We start from the raw sequence: 26,899 nt of genomic DNA on the forward strand, positions 1-26,899 counted from the left end.
TTTTGATTTATTTTGATTTTATGTTTGATTTGATCAATCTTCAATCAAGTGATGTAAGAGTAGACGTTCAGCTTTTTGAGGTACAGGTACATAGGAGAAATGGGAGACCCTTTTAAGATGCTACTCACTGTAACAGCTTACAAAACAATAGCAGTGTTTTAGTTGTGATGGTTGAGCTCAATGTAGAAGAGGAGGATTGAAGTTTAAAAGCATGTCTCTCTTTCCCAGATGCTCTAAATGATCTCACAGTTTACACTACCTTTCCATATGAACTTTGACTCACTTATCTTCATAATGCATAGGCTTCCTCACCCACAGCTTTCCTTCCTGGCAAATGCTAAAAATATTGGAAGACCTGTTAAAGTCAAAAGTTAGTTCATTTATCATGGAATCAAACATTCCCAGAAAGCAGAAGAAGAAAAACTGGCAAATAAGTAAATAATTGATTGAGAGGAGAAGCCAGAAAAAAGATACATCACAGGAACAATCCAACTTTTGGGAAACGGACAAAGATGACCCTTTCACATCACAAATACAATTGTTAGAAGTTACAGAGGAGCATGTAGATGAGGAAGCACTGTGCATGGGTGCCCATACATTATAAAGAGTTATATAAACCTTCACTAGTTTAGCATTAAAAACCTACGCAAATTAGCTCATATTTTTGGGTGTCAAATACTTCAGACTTCTTTAAGGTGCATGACTGACAATTGGTACCCTTGGAACAAACAGTTAATTGAAAAGCCCATCCATTACTTTGTAGCCTTTCCTCTTATGAAAAGCATGATGAGGGCACTTTTCCAGGCTGTAAAAGACAGTAGTTCAGATCTCAAGTCAATACCCATGCCACATGCTGTAGGATAATCTGTAAAGTTATTCCATCTCTGTTACTAATGTTAGTAGAACTTTGCACTAAATATTCCAAAAAACATTTAGGCAGAACTGTGTCAGAAGCAGCCATTGAGGAGAATGCACTTAGAAATACCTGGCACCATTAAAGACATGCTCCCAAATCAGTGGTTCAGCTCCTGCTCTGAAATGGGTGAAACCTGGTTTTGACCCGACTTCCCTCATTCCAGGTGGACATGCTAATTAGACGGTTCTTGATGGAATGGAGAGCACAACCTCTTACTCTGGTGTACCTGTTAAGGAAATGCAGCAAAACATAACCATCACAGGATTGTTTCAGGAAAACAGTCACCACAAAAAACCCTGCCTAATCTTTGTAAAGATCCTTTATCACACATCATGATGTGTGACAGACCGTCTCTGAGACGAGAGGTACTCAAAACCCTTACTTCTGGAAACACAGAGTATGAGAAAAGTTTTTGAGATAAAACTGACAGAGAGCTGTGGAAACAGGAACATGGCAATGCAATAGAAACAATGTAATAATTAGCAGAAAATATTTTGATAGCTTTTTCCTACAGATTTTCCTTTTTGTGAGCATGATGCAGGAAGGTAAAACTTAGGTATTTTAGGGAGTTTTCTTGTTTGTGTGTTATACACTAAGAGCCTTGCTAAATCAAGAGCAAGAATCCCATCCTATGTTTTACTTTTAAAAATAAAATTGGAAGTAGTTATGTACTACTAAGTTAATTGTAGCCTGTTGTCTAGAAATAGTATAAGGATTTATAGCAATCTTTTTAGTCCCACTTTCCAAGCTCACTTAAAAGTTACACAGTATACAAAACAAGTATTAACGGTGTATTAGATGAAGAGAACACAAAATCTAGTATGCTGGTCAAAAATTTCTAGACTGCTCAGTTGCTGATATCCCTAAAATTGATTCAGTTTTAACCGAATCCAGTTCAGGCTCATTTCAGTGATACAAAGTATGTCTATGTTCACTTCTACTGCATCTACTCCCTTAAGTACCTATTTTTAAATTCTGATATTAACCTGAACTGTTTTCAAGGAAGACTAAAACCATGGGAAGCTGAAGTTTCCAACCTGAGAACAGACAAAATAGCAACCCTGTCCATATGTTGCCCTACTCATGATCTCCAGAAAAGCAAAGGCATAAATTGATTTAATCTATATCCAGAAACTTTTTTTTTATTTTTGGAACTTATTTTTTCCCTCCTTTTTAACCAAGGCTACTGAAAGAGCACGAATTTCTGTAAATGCGAAGTGAAATTATTCCTTTTAGTACAGTGTCAGGTGGAAGATAGTACTCACCTGTTAAGCTAGACAAGAAACTTCTGAAGCAGGTAGTTTTCCAGGAAAATAATTAACGATCCCTTAATCCAGTCACCAATCTTGTGTGGTATACTTTGAGAATGGTGTTCTAACTTCAGTGAGACAGTAATTTTAAACAACAGATGCACATGCAAATAGTAATTCCATTTATTGTGGAAACAACGAAGACACAATACAGCTTTAACATACTCCCACTGAACAACTACTGATTTAATCTGAACTTCACCCTGTTTATTGTGGAAATGCTGCAGACACAAACATAGATTTAAATACGGTTCCACCATCAGAGAACATGACACTTCAAGGAAGGTCAAAACAAAATGGCTCTTAAAGCTAAAAAGAAGAGGCAGATGCCATTTCCTAGAAATGAAGGAAGGTAGGCTCCACTGGAGCAGCTTTAGTACTGGGCTTTTCTTTTGGATTGGTGGTAAATGGAAAACCCAGGGCCCAGTGATTTCTCTTTTTTACCTAACTGCTCCAATCCAGGAATCTTTGGCACAGGAATTTTCCTTTGCATCGTGACTACAAGATTATTCAGCCATTTGTTCTTACCAAGGCCACTGTTTTCATAGACTTCATGTAATCCTACTGTGTGGCATTTAATTGCATGTTGTGCAAAGTATGCTCTTGAGTGTCAAATTCTATGTTGATAGGAGACTAACAGCATCAGGTTATTGCACTAGTTCTTTTTTACTCTACTTTTATCTGGCTAACAAACAATGCTGTTAGAGAAGACAACTGATTTTCTGCATTATTCCCTACACTGGCCTTATTTTATTGCATTTGCACCGACAAGACGACAAATATATCTACATACAAGAGTTTCAAAAGAATTCCACTGCATTGATTTCGAGACAAAAAATGAACTGCCAACCTGAAAGTTATTTTAAGGTAAGCACACAGATACTCTATTTCTAGTTCATTCTTGCACACTGCCTAGATTTAAACCAGAGTTGCACTGCTTCTTCTTTGCACAGATGAATAAAAATAAGGCCTATTTAAAAAACCTGCACTACAGAGAACTGTAACGCATGGCATATTCTGTCAGTCACAACAGTACATTTTACTTCCTCGCTGCTTGTATCAATTGTGAAGCTGTACTCATGAAACAGGGAATGTTTATATATTGAAAACTTGTGCGTAAAATAGAATAAAACCATTTGTGCATTTCTTAGGCATCAATTAAAACACTGACAAAATAAAAGCATTATAAAAGATTGTAGAAAACTAGAGCTTTTCTAGACTTTTAAACAGCAAAAAACCTATCAATCTCATAATGGAAATCAACACACTTTTTCAGGTACAGTTTTTTGCATGCCATTCCTCCTTACAGTGCTACATAATCACTTTGCTTTTTTCCTCTCATTTCAGTATCAACAAGCATCTGCCTACACATTAATTCAGAAAATATTCATTAAAAACTGGGAAGAATTGGAGCCTAGCACACAGATTTAAAATGTTGTCTCTGATCATATATTTGAGAACAAGTCCTAGCATGAAACTATTATATTTAATATAAGTAGTTTCTTGTTAGGAAATAGTACACATACGCTGTCAAATGATTTTTCAGTACAAAAGATATACAGATAAAACAGTTTAACTGAAAAGCTCTGAAGACTCCTAGGCATCAGTAGGGAAGGCACTTTTCCGGTCACAGAATTCTAGCACACTGGGATTCAGCACAGCTTTGGTATTTCAACATCTCCTTCAGTTTCTGTGCAAGTGATATCCACTGACTGCCCAGTCCTGAACTTCTCCACTTGCAAATAATGCAAAGAAAATTGCTCCAAATAGGTTAATAGAAGCAGCAATATAGAAAACAGTCTGCCATTCTCCCACAGTATTCTGTCAAAAGGGGGAAATTAAAAAAACCACAGTCAATTTGCAGCTCCACACAACAAAAAGTAATTTTAAAACCAACGCTATATGCCTTGCCTATTTAAATGTACATGCTATTCAGCATGATTTCATAGCAACATAAAAGAATTATAAACATAAAAGAACAAATCGTCAGTATAGTCAACTTCAGTCTAATACTACAGCTTACACAGATAGTCCTGTTAGAATTGCATTAGACTATCTGGACCAGTTTATCATCTGGGATGCAGAAGCTTCATATAAAAATTCACATTTGCACAAAGGCTACAAAAACTCACAGAGAATGTTACTGGAAGGGGAAACTCCTCCTTGCTTTCAAGTCAGATGATCCAAGAGCTGAAGTACTCTGTACTATGCAGTAAGCTATTCTTAATGACTACTAAGTGGATATTCCAGAATCATAAGCTTTTTAGCCCCAACAAGGTAGCTATCTTCACTCAGCTTTCAAGAAGAATCATATAAACTCTGGTAGTTAAGCAAGGCCTTAAGACATGGGTCTTAACCACCCATGTCAATGGGTGTCAACCATGTTGACCTGGTTGTTGACTAATGTCAACCACAAAGAACTGTAGTTTGTTTTTTGTTTTTTCTTCTTTTCAAATAAAGAAGTAATACCTGTAGATGCCTTAAAACCAGTAAATGATATTACTACAAAAACTGAATAATACCGGAACAGTGCATGAGTACAGGGAGAAAAACCCAAACCAACAAAAAAAAAATCTCACTTAAGATGCCTGGAAGAACTAATTGATTTTGGTTCATGTATTAATAAATATTTTCATGTTATTTAAGGAAATAATTGGAGTGATCACCAACTCTAAAAATTCAACTCTATCAATAAACTTACCCCTCTTCCTTTCTTAAAAAATTTTAGAATAATTGATATAATTGATTAAAAAAAACCAACAAACAACACGAAACAAAACCCCAAACAACTCCTTGTTCCCTTTTTCTACTCCAAATCACCCTTTGGTTAAACTATCTTGGTAATCAAATCTAACACTGTTCAAGTTAGGTGTCTTGTGAAACTAACACAGCTTAGAATGGCCTAATCCTGTGATGTACACACAAAGGGATGCATTATAAAAAAACCCACACATTTGAATCTAGTTTCTCACTCATCTGACAAATGCTGACATTAAAACTCAGCACCTCACAAGAGACTGTTTAAAATAAAAACACAAACTTGTCTTAATTTGCTAAAAAATACCACAATTGTCTCATTTTAACAGAGTTTTACTGTGAGAAAACCACTGATTTTATTCCTAGAGAATATAAGGGGTGAGCCACTAAAATTCTGAAGTCCTACACAGGTTTGATTTTACCTTTATATTCCTGATCAGAATCAGAAGAATAAAGGCTAGGAATTAAGTCATTCACAGCAATGGAACAGTACAACTTACATGTATAACCCAGATTTCATTTAATGTCTGCAGACTTGAGAAGACAGAGTTTCCATTCAATGGAGATAAAAATACAACAACTGAAAAAATAGTAAGCAGACTTACATTATGAGTGAGGTTCTTGGCGATAACTGGCCCCACCATTCCTGGGATAGTAGCAAAAGAATTTGTGATCCCAAGAAGAATTCCAGCATACCTGCAAGAGAAATTGTTCATGCTGCGTATTAACTTACCCTGCTTATCAGTTATGGGAACAATTTTGCCTAACCTGATCACATAGGCCTCATCTTGATCACACAGACAAATCAAAACACAATTATTCCAGTGGGAATGGCTTGCTTTTATTCTAGTAACAACTCACTGACAACTAGATTTATAAATTTTTTAGGGACATGGTTTAGTGGTCTACCTGGCAGTGCTAGGTTAACAGTTGGATTCAACGGTCTTAAAGGTCCTTTCCAACCTAAATGATTCTACAATTCTATATGTCTATTTTTCCAAAGCCTAGTTACGGAGTTTAACCTAAATTACTCATGGCTTTGCTCAGAATCCATAATCCAAACCCACATCCCCTTTGCTAAGCTGTAACCAGACTGTCTGGAATGGATCCATCAGAGAAGTTAGAAAAGAAACATTGCATGCCTTGAAGTTGAAAGACAACAGGGAGTATGACACAGTGCTGTTTGGCAACAGAAGGAGTTGGTTCAGGTACCATTGCTAAAAAGTGTCTGCCAAGAAGGCAGTATCACCAGTGCGGATGGATATCCCCACTCGCACTACAGAGTGTATGTCCCAAAGACCTGAGTTCAGAGCACTGCAGCAGTCCTTCCCTTCAGCTTTCTGTGGGTCAAGGCCAATGGGAAATGGGTCTGACATATCCAGTTCTGCTGGTTGCTGCTCCTGCAGCTCCATTCTGAGGCTCCCTGTTCCAAGAATGTGGTGCTCTATCACACACACGTGTATGCATATGCCCCCATGACCATAACAGCTTTCTGGGAAAAGCTGGTAACTTGCTTAATATCCGAGTCTCAGCACTTAAAGATCTAGGCAATTAAAGATCTGTCTCACAGGAGTGTTGCAATACTGAAAGATCATGTTTGAAACTGTACAAGCACAGACTTGTGAGAGAGATTGAAGAGAAATAAGAGCTAGACATTCTACAGCAAAGCTCAACCTTCCAACCACCAGAGCACAGATCCCTGCAGTTCAGATTTTCAAGGTGGATTTCCTGGTTGAAGAATCATACAAAATACTAATAGTTGCATTTAACCACAGGAGAAAGCAATTCTTTCCCAGTGATTATTTTAGGCTGTTTAGCAGAGTGAAATTATGACCTCACTGATTTTTAACATAACAGAAGTGTAATTTCATCTCTAAAGAGATGCATAGCTTTGGCATTTTATTTACCAAAACAGGAGAATTCAACCATACAGCACTGTTACAAAAGGCTGTGATATGTCCAATGATCCAGTACAATGATATTAGAGAAACGTGTTTTTTTCCTGAAAAAGAGAATCAATTACCTAGCCTACTAGTTGATTTTTTTCTTGGAAGTCAACATCACGTATCAGTTTAAAGCACGGCGATGTACTTCAGACTGAGCTCCAATGCCTTAATTAAAACAATCCTTATTTCTTATAAACGTAGCGTGTAGTCTTCTTATCTTGGAAGCTTTATGAAGCTGAATGTGAAAGTGTGAAAGTTTTCCCTTAAGCAGATAAGCACATACAGCAAAACTCCATCTAAAGCATTTAAGTAGAACCAAATGCATTTTGTCTTCAACATGTTTAAGCACTGCAATAATGCTAACACACACTTTCAAAACTAAACATAGTTTAATAGTTACCCTGGTTGCCGAAGATCTTTGGCAATCATTTGCTGGCTACATGCCTCGGGTTATGCCCAGTGTTTCTGACATAGGTTGCATTCTTGATAACACTCGCTGTTTGATGCAGATAACTGCTATGCCACTCCCTCAGCCCAGCAGAGACTCCCATATGAAATGGGAAAGCAAGAAGTGACACGTCTGTAGGGCAAGACTAATAGTAAGCTGTTGGTCAGGTTCTTATGGCATAATGGGGATAACTGAATCGACTTGCAGAGCAGTTAAGTAGTAAAATCAAGAATAAAAAACCAGATATGTGAAGTGTTTAGTGTACAACAGAGCCAGGGGATATTACGATGGTTCATGGTAAAGCAATACTAAAAACTGAAATCATGGCAACATATTGATGTAGATTTAAAAAGCTAGAATAGAATAAATTTTCTCCACAAGAACAATCTTGTCTCCCTCCCATCCCTGACCGCCCACAATTCAATACACTGATGGCATAATAAATACACATAATAAATAACCAAAACACATAGAAGATACTGAAGGAATAACAGTATCAGTATTTTCACTCCCTTTTTCCTGTGAATATAATAATTATTTCTTTGGTATAATGCAAGTTTTAGTTGCAACAAAGGACCCTTTACTACGCTAGTCAGCATACTTTTAACCAATTAAGATGGGTATTTATGTGCATTTTAAAACTTCCTCGAATTACTTCTGGTTATTCTAATATCTTTCAGTAAAATAAAAAAAAACCAAACCATTGAGCTCTGGGTAAACTCTTAACAGAGGTTTTCTTCACAATTTTATGCAGACCCTGTTTTCCGATTTCTACAGTTATGTCAAGCATTTCCTTGAAATTGTGAGTGTCTGCTGTGGCCATTTCATCCAACAAAGTTCAGACAGTTGCAAGAAGTTAAGTAGAGGGGAAAAAAAAGGCTTCTTTTTCCTCTCATCTTAGATGGTTTTGTATTTCTGTATTTGAAAAAAATTTTTTTCTATGACCTTTGTTACAAGAACATGCCCTTTTCCTTCTTTGTCTCCATTTGGACAGATTTACCCTGAATTAAAGCATGCATGTGCTGAATAGAAAATAACTGATTTCAGTAAAACAGCATCCACCCTGACCATGTTCCCATACAGGAAAGTTTTCCCGCACATGCAGCCATTCGTCCCTAGAGGCAATGCCAGGCCAAAGTTCCTGAACTATCAGCAAGACACCTGCCTCTTCCACCCTCATAATCAGTATGCTCCCCTTCAGCCCCTCTGAGAGGAAAGAAGGGCTAGAGGAACTTGTATTGTTTAAATGCAAAGAGAATGAAAGTAGGACTTTGTTGAGGGTAGGAAGAATAGAGTGGGATTTGGTCAGAGGGATCAGTAGCAGTTCATGTGGTGAATCTAATTACACCTGCTGACATATATCAGCATCACACCACATAATTCTTTTTCTTGTGGCTTTTTCAACACCTAAAATACTCTGTATACTGTCATGCAAATTCACTCTTGAAATAAACACATTAGAAATGAAAAGAGAAGTATCTTTCAAATTAGAAAATACACACAACATCCTAGTTCTGGAAACCTCAGCTGTCACCTGCATACAGAAGTTCCTTGCACATATGCCTCACAGAGGCACACGCGGCAGTTGCTCAATTTCCTTTTTCCTGTGACAGCTCTGTTGCACTCAATGGACAGGATGAATTGTAGTCACTTAATGAGCATCATTTAATATTTTCTTTCACTTTACTTGCTCAATGCATGGACCCAAGCCTTACTTTCTGCATACTATTCAGCTGTTTCAAGTAGAATTTTAATAATCCCAAGCACTTTCCAGTAGAAGTCTTCATGATACCAGTTTATTTTCACAACACTCTTGAGAGATGGAGATGACAACATGAAACCCATCCTATAGACAGGAAACAAAAACACGGGCCAAGAATCTATGTGCCTACTAGATGCTTGATTTGAGATCTTCAGGATCTCATTCTAAGAGTATTTGACATCACTCTTCAAAGCACAGCTCCACTGACTTCTCTCTGCACTCTGAGTAATAGCATTTTGCAAACCAGAACTTAATAGTTTGAAGAGACGTACACAACCAAGCAATAAATCAGATAGGCCTCAATTAATCCCACTGGACCCAACATTAGCTTCTCAGCTGAGATGTTTAAGTTTGGACTCCAGCTGTTGCAGACTCGTGTTGCATATTATCATAGCCTGAACTAGCTTCAAGGAGTTCCCATCACTCTTCATAACTAAAGAACTCCTAAGAGTCCGGATTCCTAAATCCAGAGGCTATGAACATGGTCGGCACAGATGATGGCACTAGAGTCTGATCCAACTGACTTACCACATGCAAACTCTGTAACAGAGCACTGAAAGGACTCAATTCCCAAGAGCAATGTTCAGCTGCCTTAAACACAACCCTTCTTTTCTCCTGTAATGCCCTGTCTCAGCCGTTATGTGGTCTATAACTACTACAGCTATGAGGTAGAGCGTTTAGGAATGAATGCCAGTCTCCCTTTCTATACAACGCTAAGCCATTTCTAGAGCAGGATCCATCCTGTGCACTGAGTGAAGAAAAGGTCCTGTGCAGTGGAACGTTACAACAATGACACAAAGACTGATTTGTGATGCACAAAAAAGAGAAAAGGAGGCAAATCAAAACTGCACGGATGTCCACGTTCTGCTATTAAGTAACTTACAGTAGTATGTCTTTTGATATGAATGCTTATGTTTTGTATTTTCAGACACAGAGACATAAAAAGACCCAACTTCAACTCCTAGCCAACCTTTGACATTTTTAGGAAACTATCTGTTGTAGTTCTGCAAAGCTAAGCTGGAAACAGAATTTGTATAATGGCCCCATAATACTCCAGATGTACTGCCTTAACTACATCTTCTAAATTTGTAATTCTACCTGATTTAAAACAAAATGCATCACAGAAGCTATTATTCTTACATTCATATTCAATTCATAGAACAAGCTGTTTATAGCTGGCCACTGACACCTTCCCTCTTGCTTGCTACCTAACCTCACCTGCCAGGATTAACTGGGCTCCCACTATTTCATATCCATCTGTTAAGTCAAAACTTGTCTATCATCATGGATATAACCACCATCCTTCTAATTGTTACAGCTTGGACACCATCTTCAATTTAGGCCTGAGGGCTCCCACATAAGGTGTCTAGATCATAAGAATTTTTTTCTAGGTAACATTTCTACAAAATGTTTTATTCCCCTCTTTGCTTACATTCATACTCTTTTCATTTTACACATTAGTACAGATACACTGTCTTCTTCAGTCGTAAAGTCGTTTGACCTCGCTCATACTAAGTGCCACTGCAAACAGGTAAATGAATGACAAAGCAAAGTAATTGACTTTTAGCAGTGCAAAGAATGCTTATGTAGACTTTCAAAAGAATACACGTACATTCATGCTCTTCAGGAAACTGACATATCTGTCAGATTCTGAATTTGTAACACACTGGAGAAATTACAGCCTGAAGTTTAACTTTCTATTCTTAAAAGTCATTTAAGAGCAATTGTACATATCTGATTTGTCACTTACTGGTGGTAACAGGCCACCTACTTATAACAAGATTTTGATACAGTGTATAGAATGTTTTTCAAACAGTGCTTAAAACTGTAAATCTGAGTCACTGTCGGTGTTTACATGCCAGGTCTATACAGCACATGGTCCACAGCTAAATCTCCCAGGCACTCCAGAAATAAAAAAAACAATAAAGTGGTCATAAATGTATCACATGCATTAACAATAGCTTCAGCAATACTTACGAAGGTGCTATGTCCAGATGGTTGATGCTGTAGCCAGATGTACAAAATCCCCCTAATGTTGTTGATATGGTCACGAATGCAACAGCCAGTGCATAGTTGCAGCCTATGAATCCAGCTGCTACTAAGAACACCGCAGGTCCAATCATCCCTTTAAGACAGAAATATTAGAATCAATGGACTTTTAACATGAGAGACATTAAGAGGTGCTAAGCTGTGTATACATTTTCCATACAGCTTCCACCACCACCTAGCGTACAGAATCCAGCACTGCACCACATGCATTACAGCGGGCCTCAAAGGAAGAGCAGATGGGTTGCAAACCTGTTGCTGCCTCAGGAAACCGTAGCCAGATCAGAAAAATCCCACTCTAGCTGCAAAGAACAAACTTCAACTAGATATAAAAAATAACAAAAATCAACAGATACTGAAAGTGACTTCACAAATTAATTTTATTTATTGTTACAAAAATAATAGAAGCTGCACTGACACTGGTAGGTGAACAGTGCACTGCAAAGAAATTCTCTCCATTTAAATCTCCGGGCTTCAGGAACTAACACTGACTTCTGCAGTAAAAAAAGTAGAGCTAGAGGGGATCGTACAAATACATACGTGTGTATGTATATATATGCGCATATTTCTCCTGCAGGCACCCTCTAGAATGAGTTTTATTTCACGTTTACAAGCTCTGCATGTCTGGTATATCTATACTGGAGCCTGCTGTACAATTTAGAGAACACAGGCTAGCTTTAGAGATGCTACATCAGGTACTGGAAACAGCTTAGCAGCCATCACGATCTAGTGCATGCTGTTTCCTGTCTGCAGGCAAATTTGGTACCCATTTCACAGTACCAGAACCCATTTACATGACCCCATCATGATCTCTATAGACAGCTCCAAGTACATGCTTTTGCTGATGAAGCCAACCTAACAGTCCTGCTCTTCCTAACACAACAGCATGTTTCCCCCTCAGTTGTACATAGTTGGGTGTGAGGCCCTGCAGTAAACTGGATCCCCCAAATGGTGTAGGGTTCAAATAAAAAAATTTTAAAACAAAACAAAAAACAACAACAAAACAAACAAACAAAAAAACACAAAAACTGAGGGTTTATTATAAGAGCTGCTTTAAAAAAACCCAATTGAATCAGCAGAATTGAGAAGGCAGTAAGGATAGGCATATATCAAGAAGTCTGCAACTTGTGTGAATCCTGTGCCTAATCTCTTTCCTTACCCCACCCCACCCCTTCTTTCCCTTGCCCCTTCTTTTAATCAGCAGTCAACTTCTTTCTAAATATAGCCTTTTACGTATATCCATTAAAACCTGATCTTGTTGATCTCTTGGTGATCTCAGGTCATCTCTCCTTCCAATCAGTCAAGACCATTTTGAATTCTATTTGGTCTTCCTACCCTGGTAGCAACTGTAAATTTTGCAAATGCATTTGTATTCTGTTACTTAGGTCTTAAAACACTGAACAATACAGGGCTGGGAATAGGCTCTTGCAGAGAAATATCCCACCTCAGTTTGAGAAAGCCATTCACAAGGTATCATTCTGTCAAGCAATTATTACCACTGTAATGGTGATTCTACCTGATCATTTATTTAATTAGTTTGCTTGTAAGAATGATGTATCTTGACCTAACAAAGCTTTTGGCAACCTCCTATAATTCTCTTATCCAATAGGCCTACTTTTTTATGGAAAAAGATAGGATTTACTCTTGACAAATTAACATACAAATAAAGCTGCTCCTCTCAGGCCATGCACAATCTCACAGCAGAATGTCACACTACTCTCCCTAAACAGATTTCTCCCAGATTGGTATTACGATGCATTCCAAACAGAGATGATACTTGAACCTACCTATTAGGGTAAAACATTTGCGAACACAAACAGTGGACAAGCTCTTTTTTTCCCGTAAATAATCAGCAATTTGCCCAGATAGAATTATACATAACCAGCAGCCAAAATAAGGTAGGGCAGATAGAAAACCATTCTGTTAAGGAGATAAAAAAATTAGACAGTTAGCACTGAAATGACAATTCAGTATGCTGAAAAATCACTTCTGCTGAAGCATTAACAGAGACTGAACCAGAGGTGTCAAAACCACCCATCCACATAACTATTGCTGGTACTACTATAACAGAGAAACCTAGGCAAAGCATTTTGAAGTTACCAATGTGTAAACCCTCCACTGCGTGACTTAATCCGTAACTACCAATGCAGCCAGACCAAAAACTCAAAGGTTTAAAGCAGCAACTGGGTTCTGGAAAAAGAAAGCTGTACATGAAAGTATCTTGTGGACATTAATCTGATCATGCAAGTTTCCAGAAATGCCAATTTCAAGTAGGACAGGCTATCAAGTGAGTTACTAAAGTAAGTGGAAGCTGTAAATATTATTCTGAATTTTGAAAGCTATATGGAATTTCAGGGTCTTGTACTACTAGAACTCTTCAGTGTTACATTATCCCATTTCTGTGTGCTGAAACATCTGATGCTGGCTGTAATCAGAGACAAATACAGAATTAGGACTTTCATCAGGTGCAGGCTGGACATCCTATGATCCCAAAGCAAAGCTATTACTCAGGATCTGACATATCTTACACCAAAGTCACCTGCTAGTTCCCATTACTTTAAACAAGAACTGTTTAGAGACTTCTGTCTGCTTCTGCATGTTTTTCCGATGGGGGAAACAAAAGGTACTACTAAGCTGCATAAGTTTACAGCCTTTCCGTACAATTATTGATAGTTACTGATAATGGAGCTATAATTTGACCTAATCTGTGATTAAAAAGAGGTATTTGGATAGCTGTTGGATAGAAACACTCTAACGTTTATACACTATTATAAAATGTATATTTGTCAAAGAAGCAGCAAAAACTTCCCCAGGAAGTTTAATTTGAAATGAGTCCAGAAACACACCCCCACCTGAAAGCTACTCTGTCAGCACTCAAACATGCTGCCTGTTGGTTTTCAATGATCAGCTTTCAAAAACCGTAAGTAAAATTTTGAAAAATAGAAGATAGTCTCAGTAATAAAAAAAAAAAACAACAACCCACCTTCTTTTGAAGCACTGTTCAAAGACATAGCATTATTTTTAACCAATCCCTTTATTATAGGATGCAAACTGGTGGGCTACACAGTAGCAAATGTATAATATTTTAAACAGTAAAGCAATTTCCATCTAAATGTGTGGCAACAAAGTTAGTCCAACACTATTATGCAAGGTTTTTCTTTTTTCTTTTTTTTTTTTTTGTTAAGATGTTCACAACAGTCAGCAGTCTAAGTCGTTCCAAAAAGAAGAAACATAACCCAGAGACATAGGAAACCATTTCACAGCAGAAGCTGTTAGCATTTAATGCAACAGCGTTTCACAAAACACATGCAATCGAGGGCTACTGTACCCAATGACTTCCATAGGTATTTATGCTGGCATTCCATCAAGAGGCATAATAAGGAACCCAACCAGCAACTTCATCTAGTTTTTTCCAGTGATTTTGCAGCTTGCCCTACTGCAACCTTCTCTTCTAACACTGAGACTCCCCATCCCTTCCTCAAGATCACTGGCATCACCTCTTTCTTGCATGGCACGCATATTCAGTTTGCTCTAAACCAGACTCGAGTTAAACCAGGAAAAGACTATGCTAAACCTCTTGAAATTTCTAAGCACCTTTTTACTTGAGCTGTATCTGCTTCTTCAGGTAAACTATACTGTCACTGAAACTGAAACTTTCTCATTACAGAAAGACCAGTACAGTCAAATACTTGTTATAAATAGGAATGTTCCACCCCCCACCTCAATAATCTTTCCCTGATAAATAATTTCATTTTTTAAAATTTTCCTTGAAAAGCATTATTTCTGGACCTTAAGTCTACGGTTTTGTTTCACCCTACTTAACTTATTAAAAATAAGGAAAAAAAAAAAAAAGAGGTATTTTACCTCTGTTGCTCATTGAGGAAAGGAAAGGAAAGTGACAATTTGGAAAGGGATCCAATCAGACTGAAGCTTCCCCCTTCTCTTTCTGCCCCCTCCAAATACTTTCAAAAAATGTCACTTGTCCAATAATTTCCTTAGTTTTATGTTTTCTTTTTTAACTGGAAGTGTTCTCCTTTATGAGTGAGCAAAGAAGTAGTAGATAGTACTTCTGAAACCATAAAACAAGCTATAAAATCTGAAGCGATCATATAAACCATAACAGAAAAATATTTTTATAGTTATTGTTTTTAATCACAGCAGTTAAAAACTGCTTTCGAAAGCTAGCATAAAGCTAAATATCAAGTAAGTCCTGGAAAAAAGTGGAAATTACAAGGCAGGCAACATTTTTGATGCATCCACTTAATTGTGGGGATTTATGTTACCATTTCCCAGCTACACATTTACATTCCAAGGTTCTTAAATAGGTTCCTCTATTCTAAACAGCAGGGAAGAACTCTGATTTTCATTTCCTTAATTCAGAAGCAAGTGACTATATTTTTATTTATCTCACCTCTTGTGCATCAAACCGCAGGATCTCCTTCATGTATGTGGGCAACAGTGTAAGAAGTGTATAGAAAGTCCAATTATAAGAGAAGTGTGCCACAACAATAGCCCAGAGTGGAATGGATGCTAGTATAGGTGTCCAGGGAACAGACTTCTGTGTAGAAAGCTAGCAAGCAGGAAGCAGAGAAAAAGGGAAGAGAGAGAATGATCAGGACATTGACATGAGCATTTACTAAATACAGTGTTTTGATCCTGCCCAAAACTATGCTGATCATTCATTCTGAAGGGCACAAAATGAGTCTCAGTCAATAGATGCAAGTCATCAGCGATGAATGAATTACTGTGTTCAGTTCTGAAGGTATACTAATGTATATTACTGCTGTGTTTACTATTGCAAAGTAAATCAATTACTATTACGCTTTGTAATCAGAATTTCAAAAAGTATGCCTATCCTTGTTGAGAATTGTTGCTTCCTGCTTTTACTATAAATGATTAAATATTAAGTCACCCCTCATGTGTGTGTTTAGCTGAATCTTTCCTACTCAAACACAGATATTATCTTTGGCCTCTCAGCCAGCTTCACAGGTTGTAAATACACATCCCCAGTCACAGGAATAAACTCCTATGTGCACTTTAGGAACCGGCTCATTAGCATTTTCAAAATGTTTTCTCCAGAAAGAGTAACCTCTTTCTTACTCTAGAAGACACATTGAAAAAAGAAGTTGTAAAATGTTGTATTGCAAATTTTGAAGACATTATACAGGCCTGGATCTAGTTTAAAGAGAAGTGATAAACTCAAGCTTGCTATTTAAAAAGCACCGCAACAATGTCTGTGGCAAAAGGCATTATTACAAATGCTTTGTTTGATTACAGATTGTTTCTTACTTACACAACTGCACTGTATTTTTAATTTTTGGTTCGAAAAATTCTGCCTCTGTCTCAGAATACAGATGTTTTTCTAGGCATCAACAGAGCATGATGCTTAATGACAGTATTTGTGGTTTATGGTCTTACTTAAGTATGACTATACCAAAGTCCTGTACCTGATCTTTTAGAGAAGAGAGTATATATTCTCTTTCAGCATGCGAAATGCTCCTGTGAGTGTCTGGTGTATCACTAACCAACCACATCCAGAAGAAGAACCATAATACACCGAGTGCACCTATTGTTGGGAAAAGAAGTGTAAAGAGATAGAAATAAAAACATAAGCAATTATATTGAGTGAATAAGACTCTCAGATGATTTAGTGAGATATTTTTTCCAAATACTCTAACATAATTTTAATGAACATTATTTTTCTATCTACTCGCAAACAGTAGTTCCCCAAAGTGGCTTAACAATGCACACTTAGAGGTAACAAACAATAGAGAGGCCTAAACAGGACAATGGGTTTCTTGTGGGGTATTTTGTTTTGGGTTCCACCCCCCCCTTCTTCCTCCTCTTGGAAGTGCCTCATACAGCAAGAAAGTTGCATACACATACATATTGTATTTTTATCAGTCACATGGAACAGCCACAAAGGACATGGTTCACGCAAAGGAAATAAAAATTCACATTAAGTTTAATCACAAAAAAATACTTTATGCACACTCACAGAATATCACTACATACAGCTTAACTGATTTACTAATCCTCCTTTTCTTTTTTAAGCCAAGCCCCTGAACTGTAATTTGAAAAAGGTAGATTCTCAATAGTCAGTCCAAATCAACTATTTTCTTTAACATTGTAACTTATTTCATTTTGTCCAATTCTTTGTTTTGAAGCCTTTTTACTTATACAAAAATTGGAGGTGGTTTTGTTGAGGAAAGTGTAACCCTCGTCTCTTATTCCAAGCCTCCCCTCCCCATGCAGAATATGAAATGGCTCAGACATGTAAACAGACCTATAAAAAGCACTGGTTAAATCTATGACATCCTGTTAGAAAATATTTTCTGTGTTTGAGCTTCTTCTAGAACATAGCTCACAGTAAGCATGCTATGCCTTGCATTTTGGGCATTCATTCAGGGTTCCTGTGACTGCTGGAAAGATTTTTCCACACAGTTTACATTTAAAGCCGCAGTAACTTCTCACATGTTCTTTCATTCAGAAGAAAAGTTTGTTCCTGGGATTAAAGTTATTAAGTCAATTTCACACTTCAAATAAGAAATTTCAGCCTGTTGCTTCCAAGTGGCAGGAGAGTTAAGAGCATTTGACTTGTACCAGCTTTTATCCAACTCAGATACAGCTTTGCTCATTGGAAGCAAGGCTTACGTAGCCACACACAGGAATCTACTTAGCTTTAAATATCTCTAATTTCCCAGGAGGAATAAAATAGCAACCCTACATGTCAAAATTGTTTTAAAAACTTACTTTAAGTTTTATTATATACCGTCCCTTTCAAAAAGAATATTGATTGTACTTTTAATAATGAAAAAAACCCCACTTACCAAATATGTAAAAGACATAAACCCAGCTCATATAGTAACAAATTAAACCAGATAGTGGCAGAGAGACAACAGTTCCCAGCTGTGCACCTACCGGAAAAAAGCAAAACAAAGTTACTTTATTGTACTTTTCTGTAATATATCATGCAGAAAAGATTTGTCACCACCACTAGAGGGCTGCCATTTCACCTTAAAGAAACACAGACATAATAGCCTGCTTTGGCAGCTCCAAGTAAATGGAGTCACAAAGCCCTAAGCATCCAAAATTGCAAGCAAAAAGCAACAGAAGACAAGTATTCATGGCACATTCATCTCCAATAAAGTGATGGCTCTAGTACATCCAAAACAATGCAAATTAGTCAACTGGCATTGCTGCAAAACAAGAGAGAACTGACCACAGTACAATTAAGGACTGGGAAGGGAGAAATATTCTGACTTGATACAATCAATTTCCATTTCTCATAGCTCCTACTAGCTCCACAGAAGCAGGAATGCTAGAAACAAGAGCTGGAAGGCATCCATATAACCAGCAGGTTCAAATCCCATGGTCCCTGAATTCATAGCATCATAGCATTCATAGCATCAGGCAAGAAAGAAAGAAAAGATGAGCAGATTCCAGTTCAGATACAAGCCTAGAGCAGGAAAGAACTATTCTTGAGTTTATAAGTCAATATACATTTTGTAAAGGATGGCAGGTTTCCCCCACCTCCCCAAATCTAAACCAGAAACCCAACCCATATTATTTACATACTTAGGAACTCCACTAGTGATAAACAGTAGATAACTAAATGTTAGTTATACTATCACTTCTCTAAACCTAATCTCAACTCAGAAAACATTAGATTATGTTGATACACTGGCTGCTTAGATTCCATCTTCATGGAAACAGTAATTTTTATTTGAGGCAGAAAGCTTCAACCATGAACACCACCACCACATACTTCATGCAAAATATAAATCAAAATAACAACTACATAGAACCTCTATCATATGTTCTCTTAGAAAATCAACAGGATCATGATTAAATAAACCATAGACCACATGACTGCCAACTCTGAAAATGTGGGGAAAACAAAACCTGCTAAGTTTACACACCATGCCTTATCCACCCACAACTGCTAGCAATTGGCAGTTCAAGGCTACAGCCTCTTCTCACTAGTATACTAGTATATAGATTCACAAGATACAAAAGGACAGTTTAAGAGCTCCCAATTGTTAAATGCAGTAGATGTCAATCCCAACGCTGTGCTCTCTCCTTAACTGGTGTGTCAGCTGTCACACGAAGACTTCTTTTAAAGCAGATTTAATTCACTAACATGGCAGAAAACAGACACGAAAAAAGAGAAGTAGCTTTCTGCTGCATTAGGTTGGTTAAAGTGGCTCATGGAAGGGTCTTGTGTGCTGTTTCAGACACTCATAAGGACAGAATGAGACATTTGGTTAGGAAGGAAGTGAGGAAATATGAGGAACAAAGGATTAAGGCTTCATTCCTGTTGGCACAAGTGAGCTGCTAGACTGGCTTAGCTGCTTGAGAAATTGTAGTCACAGTTTACATGGTATAGCCCTGTCTTCCTGATGAAGCCCAAGTTGAACAAGAAAGCTGTAATGGAATTAATACTAACATGAGTGATCAAAACAAACCATTGCTTCATTAAGTGAATGCAAAATTTGTCAACCTCAAAGAAATAATATCGATTTTGACTAGTAAACTTAGAAAGCTACATTTTTCACCTGGCCCATAATACTGCATCGAGCAATGTGACTGAAAAATAAACCCCTAAAACAGATGAAGGCTCAGTGGAGATGGGCAAGAGCAATGTGTCCATGAAGCTCAGGGAATAATACAGGATGTGACTGACCGCAGCTGCCGCAAAGAAAGCTGACTTTATCTCAACACAAAGGGGACCAGATGCTGGCCTTTGTTTTAGATAAACAGCTATGTCAGTTGAGTGGATCAGCTGACTATATCAACTCTTGAGTGGATCAGCTGGTGGTGTAAATGTTTCTTCCTGAATTCATTAAAAGTGTGACTGTTTGCCTGAGTTAGCCAGACCAGCATGAGGGGAGTGAATACGTGGCTCAGCACAACATGAAGTATAAAAACTAAACAACTAACAACAGAATTTCCAAGAGAACAACAGACTGGAGTTGCCTTCAACCCATGTATTCCTTCCTGGTGACCAGGGATTCCAGTAATGAAAATGTATATTACAATTACTCTATTTTGCTAAGTGTTAACTTATATTTGTACTGCGCTTTCAGTATATTTTGTATCACTCTGCTAAATCACAAATCCTGTGTAACATCAAATATCTTTGAATAAGTAAATTGATATAAAATATTACACCTTCCATGCATAGAAAATATGAAATAGTCTGGTTGAGGAGTACTGGACTCTGACAAGGAGCTCTTGCAGCAATACCTGGGACCTTGGACATTTTCTTCCTTGAGTTCTTCCAAAAACGCTTCAAAAAACCCCCAAAACCCAACAAAACACACACCTCTATCCTGTGATTCTGCCCCAGCTTTTTTGTTCCAAATACTGAATCTCCTTGACTTACAGTATCTTCTATTAATCAGCTTCACAGTAACTCTTTGCACCACTTTATAGCAAAGTTACTCTGAAGTTTATACGTAGTTGCAGATCAATACCTTTTCTCAGGGTTATAAGAGCCATGAATTATGAAGATAATGAATGCAAAGCAAAATTTAATTCAATGTTATGCTTTCCAGATTAAATGCTGATTAAAATTTGTAACATAAATCCCTTTGATTTAAGTCAATCCTCTCTGTTACTGCAGTAAAAATGTATAATCCCGTTATCAGCGTGGGAACTTCTCACCTGCATATGAAATACTAAGGAGCTTGCTGCGTTCCAGTGGAGGAGCCCAGGAAGACCACATTGAATGCATAGCTGGGAAGGTAACACCCTAGAAAATAACATTTCGTTCTGTTGAAATGCGACAGTTTTAGAACTCCCTTCAACTTTGAATGTTTCAGATCATAATTCATTAAAAAGCAGTAGTACAATCTGTTAGTTTCTTGCTTAGCAAGAAACCACTGTAAAAAAGTGTGCAAGACATGACACTAAGTAGGCAGAATGAATTTCTCCTGCTTTTGGTTCTGTATATACTGGAAAAGCTGCAAGAGCTCCTGGTTTCTGACAAATGAGAAGGGATAATTCTAGCTTTGTCTCAAGTGTCCTTACAAATAAAACGTTTTTCTTATTTGAAAAGCTTAGGCTAAAACACAGGGCAAACTTTTTAATTATTAAAAAAAAATTAAAATGCAGCTACTCAAAATGAAACAGTCCATATCCAGCATACCAACACCCATGGGGTCTAATCACTACAATTTATTAATAATTTATTCAGATACATTTTCACGTTACATAGAGAAAAAGGATTACCTCTCCCAGTCCTTCCAAGGCTCTGACAGCTATGAGGTAGCCAACTCCCAGATTTGCTGCTAAGGGAGTAAGCAAGGTGAATACGGAAGTACCAAAGATGCCAAACCCCAATAACATCTTCCCTCCAATTCTGCTTGCAAGATATCCTCCTGGAATCTGAGTAATGATATAGCCATAGAAAAAAGAACCAAGGATCCATCCCTGAGTATCAGCGTCCCAAGAATACTTTTCCCCCTAAAAAAAAAAAAAACAACACCCAAACATCAAAACGCAGTAAGTTCAAAATAGTAGTTTCTCTGAACATATTTTATATAACTCTGATCCATCATTTAGTCCTTTAACCTAAATTACCAATCTTTCACGGCCTCCTCCCCTTGGTCTCCTTCCTTTACACACATCTATACGGCAATCAAAGTTGTGTGGAAAGCTAATTCAGGTAGTTTACAGTCTGTCCAGACATATCTAGCCCAAGCTTGAAATTCATCACATTGTGAAATGTAAGTGCTTGGGCAGTTATCCCTTTTTAAGTTCTAAGCAGCTTGGGTTAGGCGACACAGGCACAGACTACATAGTCTCCATGAGCATGTATCCCACTTCTGTATCACGGTGCGGACATTGTGTCATGCTCCAGAAAATGGCTTTTCCTGCAGAAAATGTACGGACAGAAAAGCAAACAAGGAGATGCAGATGCTTAAATTTAATATTAAGAAAGCCAGCAGCCAAGGCCAGGTGGAAGAAGAGGATAAGCACAGCAGTAGGAAGATGAGTTTAGTCAACAAATAAAACCAAATATGATCAAGATAAGGAGCCTGAAGCTATAAAAGAAGTTAGCAAGAAGCCATGAACTGTCGCCCAATAAAGTGGTTTTGAAGTTTGGGATCACTTCCAAAGCCCAATTTATGAGCATCTAATGAAGCAGCATACATTTCACAGAAATGATGAGACAGAATCTTCTTCCCATAAGGTTCACAGCTATAATTTGCTTGTAATAAATAATAAATGACCTCTAAACAAGCAAACAAAATGAAGGCTGGAAGATGGCAAGAGTGCTTGGTAATAAACTTCAATTACAAGGTGATATCTATGCAAGTCCAAATTCTGGTCAGTTAATAAATGTGATTTTCAGGATTAATGGAAGGGAAGGCAGAGATAAAGGATATGAAGACAAGAATCATGATCTGGGAAAAAGATCAAAGAAGTAAGGAGAAAAATATTACATGTTAATTTGTAATGAAATTTCATGCCATTGAGACTGTACAAAGAACAGGCAAATACAGACAGTGATGTGAGCTCTGACGCAGATGTAACAGTAACAGTTGATCACCTGCATATAAAACAGTGAGTCATGACAGATCTGCAAGGTCAGATTAGCCAATTTGTAAGGAATAGCACAGAAAGGATGTACATAAATAAAAACCTGACCCTAGCACAGCACTTCTAAATTAGCCAGTCATTTAAGGCTTTTATTTTTCAGAACAGCCTTAAAAGAACCACTGAAAAGGCCATCTGGTAAAAAGCAGCCTGCTCTCTTGCCACCTAAGCATGAGTCATCAACCACAGGCTTCTATTAAAGAGACTTTTACATGCCACATTACAGGACAATATGTTTGAGACCTCACCGTTGTGTTGCGAGGAACATTTATGGTGGAGGAATGCTCTGGGCACACATTGGAAGTTGTATTCTTTGCTAAGCTTGTGTTAGGTTCTACCATATCCACCAGAGCAACGCTTAGGTTCACACGTAATGCGTACAGGAGGAAGAACCCAAAAAAGGCCAGTAGTGCTAGATTGTAGCGAGCTGAGCAGCATGCAGGGACTGAAACGAGAGTAAATGAAAAATTGTTTTAACAGAACCTAACAAAATAAGAACAACTGACAAGCAGTTTTCACTAATAATCTCAGAAATTTATGGGTAAAAAAAAATAGGCAAGAAAACAAGCTAATCGTTCTAGTCTTAAGGGGTGTGTTCAATAGGGGTAAAGGCTGAGTGTGGTGGAGGGGTAGGGGGAAGAAAGCCCACTTTTCTACTGATGTACAAATCAAGTGTAATTCTGGTTTAGACAACTGGTAGCTATTCGCACATGCGCAGGGGCTGCAGTGGAAGTGTCATGTGTGGTCTGCAGAAATGGATTTAGAAACATTGTTTCAAACATCCTCTACAAAATACAGTAGTATTTATTCAAAGTAGAACTTAACACTAAAAAAACCCCCAAGATTAGCGTGAAGCCTGTCATATACGTAACAACAGTTCAAGAAAAACAGAGACTCTTAAAGTAGTGTTAAAGAAGTCATTGAGATTCCAGGCTGTTTTCTAAGACAAGTTTTCCTTCTCTAAGTTTGCTTATAAAGGAATATGCATTTGCTGACCTCTGTCAAACAAAGAGAACTAGCAGAAAGGGGAATGGCAAACACTGCTGTGGCACTGTGAAACAGCAAGTTTCCTAGTTGCCTAGTCTGCCCCTCTTCCATAGTCTCCATACAACAATGACGTGACAAAGAAAAAGGTGCTTTAGATTCAGCATAAAAACTGTGTTGTAGCATAAACTGCTGACAGTCGACTTAAAACCCAGACACCAGACTTTGTACTGTAATAGTTATTGATCTCCTTCTACAGTAGTAGACAGCAGCACTTGGCAGAGATTGTTCATCAGTACCAAGAGATTCAGATCAGAGTTAAGCTGTAACTTGGCCAGCACATCACCAGTGTCAATAAATTTTGCATCTATACAAAATATAGTTTACAGCTCTGCAGACATTCTTTATGAACTGGGAATTCCTGAAACCACTGAGCAGAAATAACAAATTGTTGAGAAACTATTTGAAAAATCTGCTGAATTTACAAATAGTTAGTTAGGAGGTGGAGTTTCCCACCCTTGTGAGGAAACTATGGCACTAATGGAAAATTTTATAACCTGAACGTCTGAAACTCTGGGAGGGTTGAGGATCAACACCTGCAGATATTACATCAGTCTACAGTGATCTTATCTTTCTCTGTCTATTCAGAATTCAAATGATCTATGGACAACAGGATTGACTGGAGCTTCATCTGCAACCGCAGTATGTCTCTCAACTGGATTCTCTGATCTGCAGTAAGAAGCAAAAAGCATGCCCTGGGGACAAGCTATCTAAAGACTCTCCGCTTACCAGTAACTTCCTTGGAACAAGGAATGAACCTATACCTTTTTGTCTTTTTCAGTGGGGGCACCAACAGAGCCTTTCCATAAGGCTGTATTTTTCATGAAAGTTGTAGACCTTTCCCATTTTTGAAGTCTCTAACCCCAACCAGCTTTATGTGAAGTTCATTATGGCTACACAAGTTGTTAAAAAGACATGGAGAGGCTGCATTTGTTATGTTTCACTTAGTAAATGAGTAATAATGAGGTTACTGTGCAAATATGCGAAATGTCTTCCAGACCTGCGGTAATTGCAGTCTTGCCCCAGCAGCATTTGAAAAAGGCATATCTGATTTTTAAATGACATGAAGGAGAGCAGCCAATATTTTATTGCTTACTTTAAAAACAATAAGCACAAAGAGTAGGAAGTGCTTACTGCACAAACACAAGTCAAGCAGCTTCATTGTCCTTTATTGTTGTTTAAAAAGCAATTTGCCTTAAGTAGAAAGTGTGTAGTCATGTAATTTATAACAATGAATATAATTACAAGTAAAGCTATTTAACCTTTTTACTGCCTGTATATGCTGGGGTTAGACAATAATAACAGAAGGCTGAATATTACACTGATGAAGTAACCCTTCCTTGGGTGGAAATGCAGATTAACTGGAACAGCCATTACTCTTCCTCTGAAAGCCTCTTACTGGTATACACCTTGTCCGGAGAGCAAGCTCCACAAAACAGATGTGCAAGAACTTAAGATCATTAACGTCAGGTTTTTCTGACCTGTAAATAGTTTATAATAAAAATCTAACAGACATGTAGATCTGCGAGTCTGAAATAAATGGCTGCTAAATTATTGCTCCCCTGTCTTTCCATCTGAAAATATTAGACCAAGTTAACAGAACAGAAGATTCGAGAAGATTCCAGATGTGTTTCAGTCACCCTCCTCTTCAGGAGATTGCCATAATCAGAGACACAGACATTTACCAGCCCCACCTCCCCACCCGCCAAAGTTTAAGGCAGCTAACCATGATGTTCAAGGTCTTACCTTGATTGGTAGCCTTGGGTTCTACATCTAGCGTTAATTCTGATTTTAGGGGCATGTTTTCTAAGGCTGTAGTTATAACTGAACAAGATTCTTAAATTGCAGTTAAAAAATAGGTCTGTGCTGCAAATTGCAGGGCAGTTAAAGGAAGTTGCTCTTCTGCTGTATTTCTCCTTGTGGGTGAGGTGAACCACCTCAGCTGGATCATGATGCATTGTGCAAATTTAAGAATGTATTGCTTCAATAACCAACTCAAATTTCTCTCTTTCTGGCACTTTTAAGCATTTGTTAGCAGCCCCTCTTGCTTCAGATATACATTTCCCAAGTAGGTTAGAGTATTTTTGCACAGCATACTGCAGAAACTCAAAATCTTACTTTACTCTTTATAGTTTGCCTGTTATGGGAAACCAAACAGCACATACAACCCTTCACACGCATCAGCTCTCTTGTTAAGCCCTGACCCCGTCATGATCCTCCTCTCCTATAATTATCTTCGTGCTTCTTCCGCCTTCATTCCTTTCTGTGCTGCCATAACAAGCCTTACTCAAACTCTGCCTTAAAACAAAATTCTCCCATAATCTCGGTGGACCCCAGAAATCACTAGATAGCAGGGATTTAAGCCGGAATTTAATAGCGGGCATTTCAACTGGAATTACCCACTTGTGTCACTGAAGAGACACGGAGCCAAGGGCAGGTATTGACAGGTGAATTAAGTAACCGGGCTGCAGGCCTGCTCCCCGCCGGCAGCGCTGAGGACAGAGCCCCGGCTCCCCTCAGGACGCAGGGCCCCGTTCCAGCTAACGCTCTCTGACACCGCCGCGCCCTCAGGATCGAGGGCATCTAACGGCGCGTGGCGGCCGCTACCCTGACAGGGGGGCCGAGCAGCAGCGGCGGCGGCGGGTGAGGCACCGGGCCGCCGCGGGAGAGGATCGGGGCCCCGCGGCTCCATGGCAACGCGACGCCGCCTCAGACAGGGCGCGTCGCGGCGCTGCGCCGCCGGGGAAGCACCGCGGCCCGGCCCGCCCCCCTGGGATTCGCGGCCCCGCAGCGAGGCGGGAGCCCGGCTGGGCACGGCAGCTGCCCCCGGTGCCGCCTCTCGCCCCTCTCACCCGCGTCGGGCTGGGGCTCCTTCAGCAGCGGGGTGCGGTCCTCTCTCTCCTCGGTCTCCATCTTGCTGCCAGCCAGGCCGCGCAGTGCGCCCAGGGCCAAACCGCCGGCCGCCACCGCTGAGAGGACGGGGAGCCCGGCTGGCCGCCGCCCCACCGCCCGCCCCGCTCTGCCCCGCCGGCACCGGGCAGCGGCAGCTGCGGCCCCCGGCGG

The 26,899-nt window shown here is 38.8% G+C and overlaps 1 protein-coding gene across 3 annotated transcripts; it reads right to left on the reverse strand.

The window, feature by feature from the left end:
- Positions 1 to 2,325: 2,325 nt before the first annotated feature.
- SLC17A5 (solute carrier family 17 member 5) lies at positions 2,326 to 26,899 on the reverse strand. 3 transcript variants are annotated; one of them, XM_075087094.1, is made up of 12 exons: positions 26,689 to 26,884; positions 25,583 to 25,660; positions 23,041 to 23,237; positions 21,422 to 21,655; positions 20,855 to 20,942; positions 18,016 to 18,102; positions 16,633 to 16,751; positions 15,597 to 15,755; positions 12,973 to 13,105; positions 11,117 to 11,264; positions 5,589 to 5,679; positions 2,326 to 4,047 (listed from the first exon to the last, which is right to left on the reverse strand). In XM_075087094.1, exons 1-12 carry the CDS (start codon positions 26,747 to 26,749, stop codon positions 3,910 to 3,912), a joined length of 1,533 nt encoding a protein of 510 aa, XP_074943195.1. In that variant the 5' UTR covers positions 26,750 to 26,884; the 3' UTR covers positions 2,326 to 3,909. The 3 variants fall into 3 exon arrangements, with proteins under 3 accessions (XP_074943195.1, XP_074943194.1, XP_074943193.1); XM_075087093.1 differs by lacking the exon at positions 25,583 to 25,660 and having other exon boundaries at positions 26,689 to 26,899; XM_075087092.1 differs by lacking the exon at positions 25,583 to 25,660 and having other exon boundaries at positions 21,422 to 21,577.

This window comes from Phalacrocorax aristotelis, chromosome 3 (assembly GCF_949628215.1).
Source record: "Phalacrocorax aristotelis chromosome 3, bGulAri2.1, whole genome shotgun sequence".
In the NCBI taxonomy this organism is placed as follows: domain Eukaryota; kingdom Metazoa; phylum Chordata; class Aves; order Suliformes; family Phalacrocoracidae; genus Phalacrocorax; species Phalacrocorax aristotelis.

Coding starts and splice junctions, on each gene's coding strand:
- SLC17A5 (XM_075087094.1), bottom strand. CDS start 26,749: ATGGAGACCGAGGAGAGAGAGGACCGCACCCCGCTGCTGAAGGAGCCC. Junction 25,661..26,688: donor GGAGCCCCAGCCCGACGCGG/GTGAGAGGGGCG, acceptor AATCTTGTTCAG/TTATAACTACAGCCTTAGAA. Junction 20,943..21,421: donor CCTTGGAAGGACTGGGAGAG/GTAATCCTTTTT, acceptor GTTATTTTCTAG/GGTGTTACCTTCCCAGCTAT.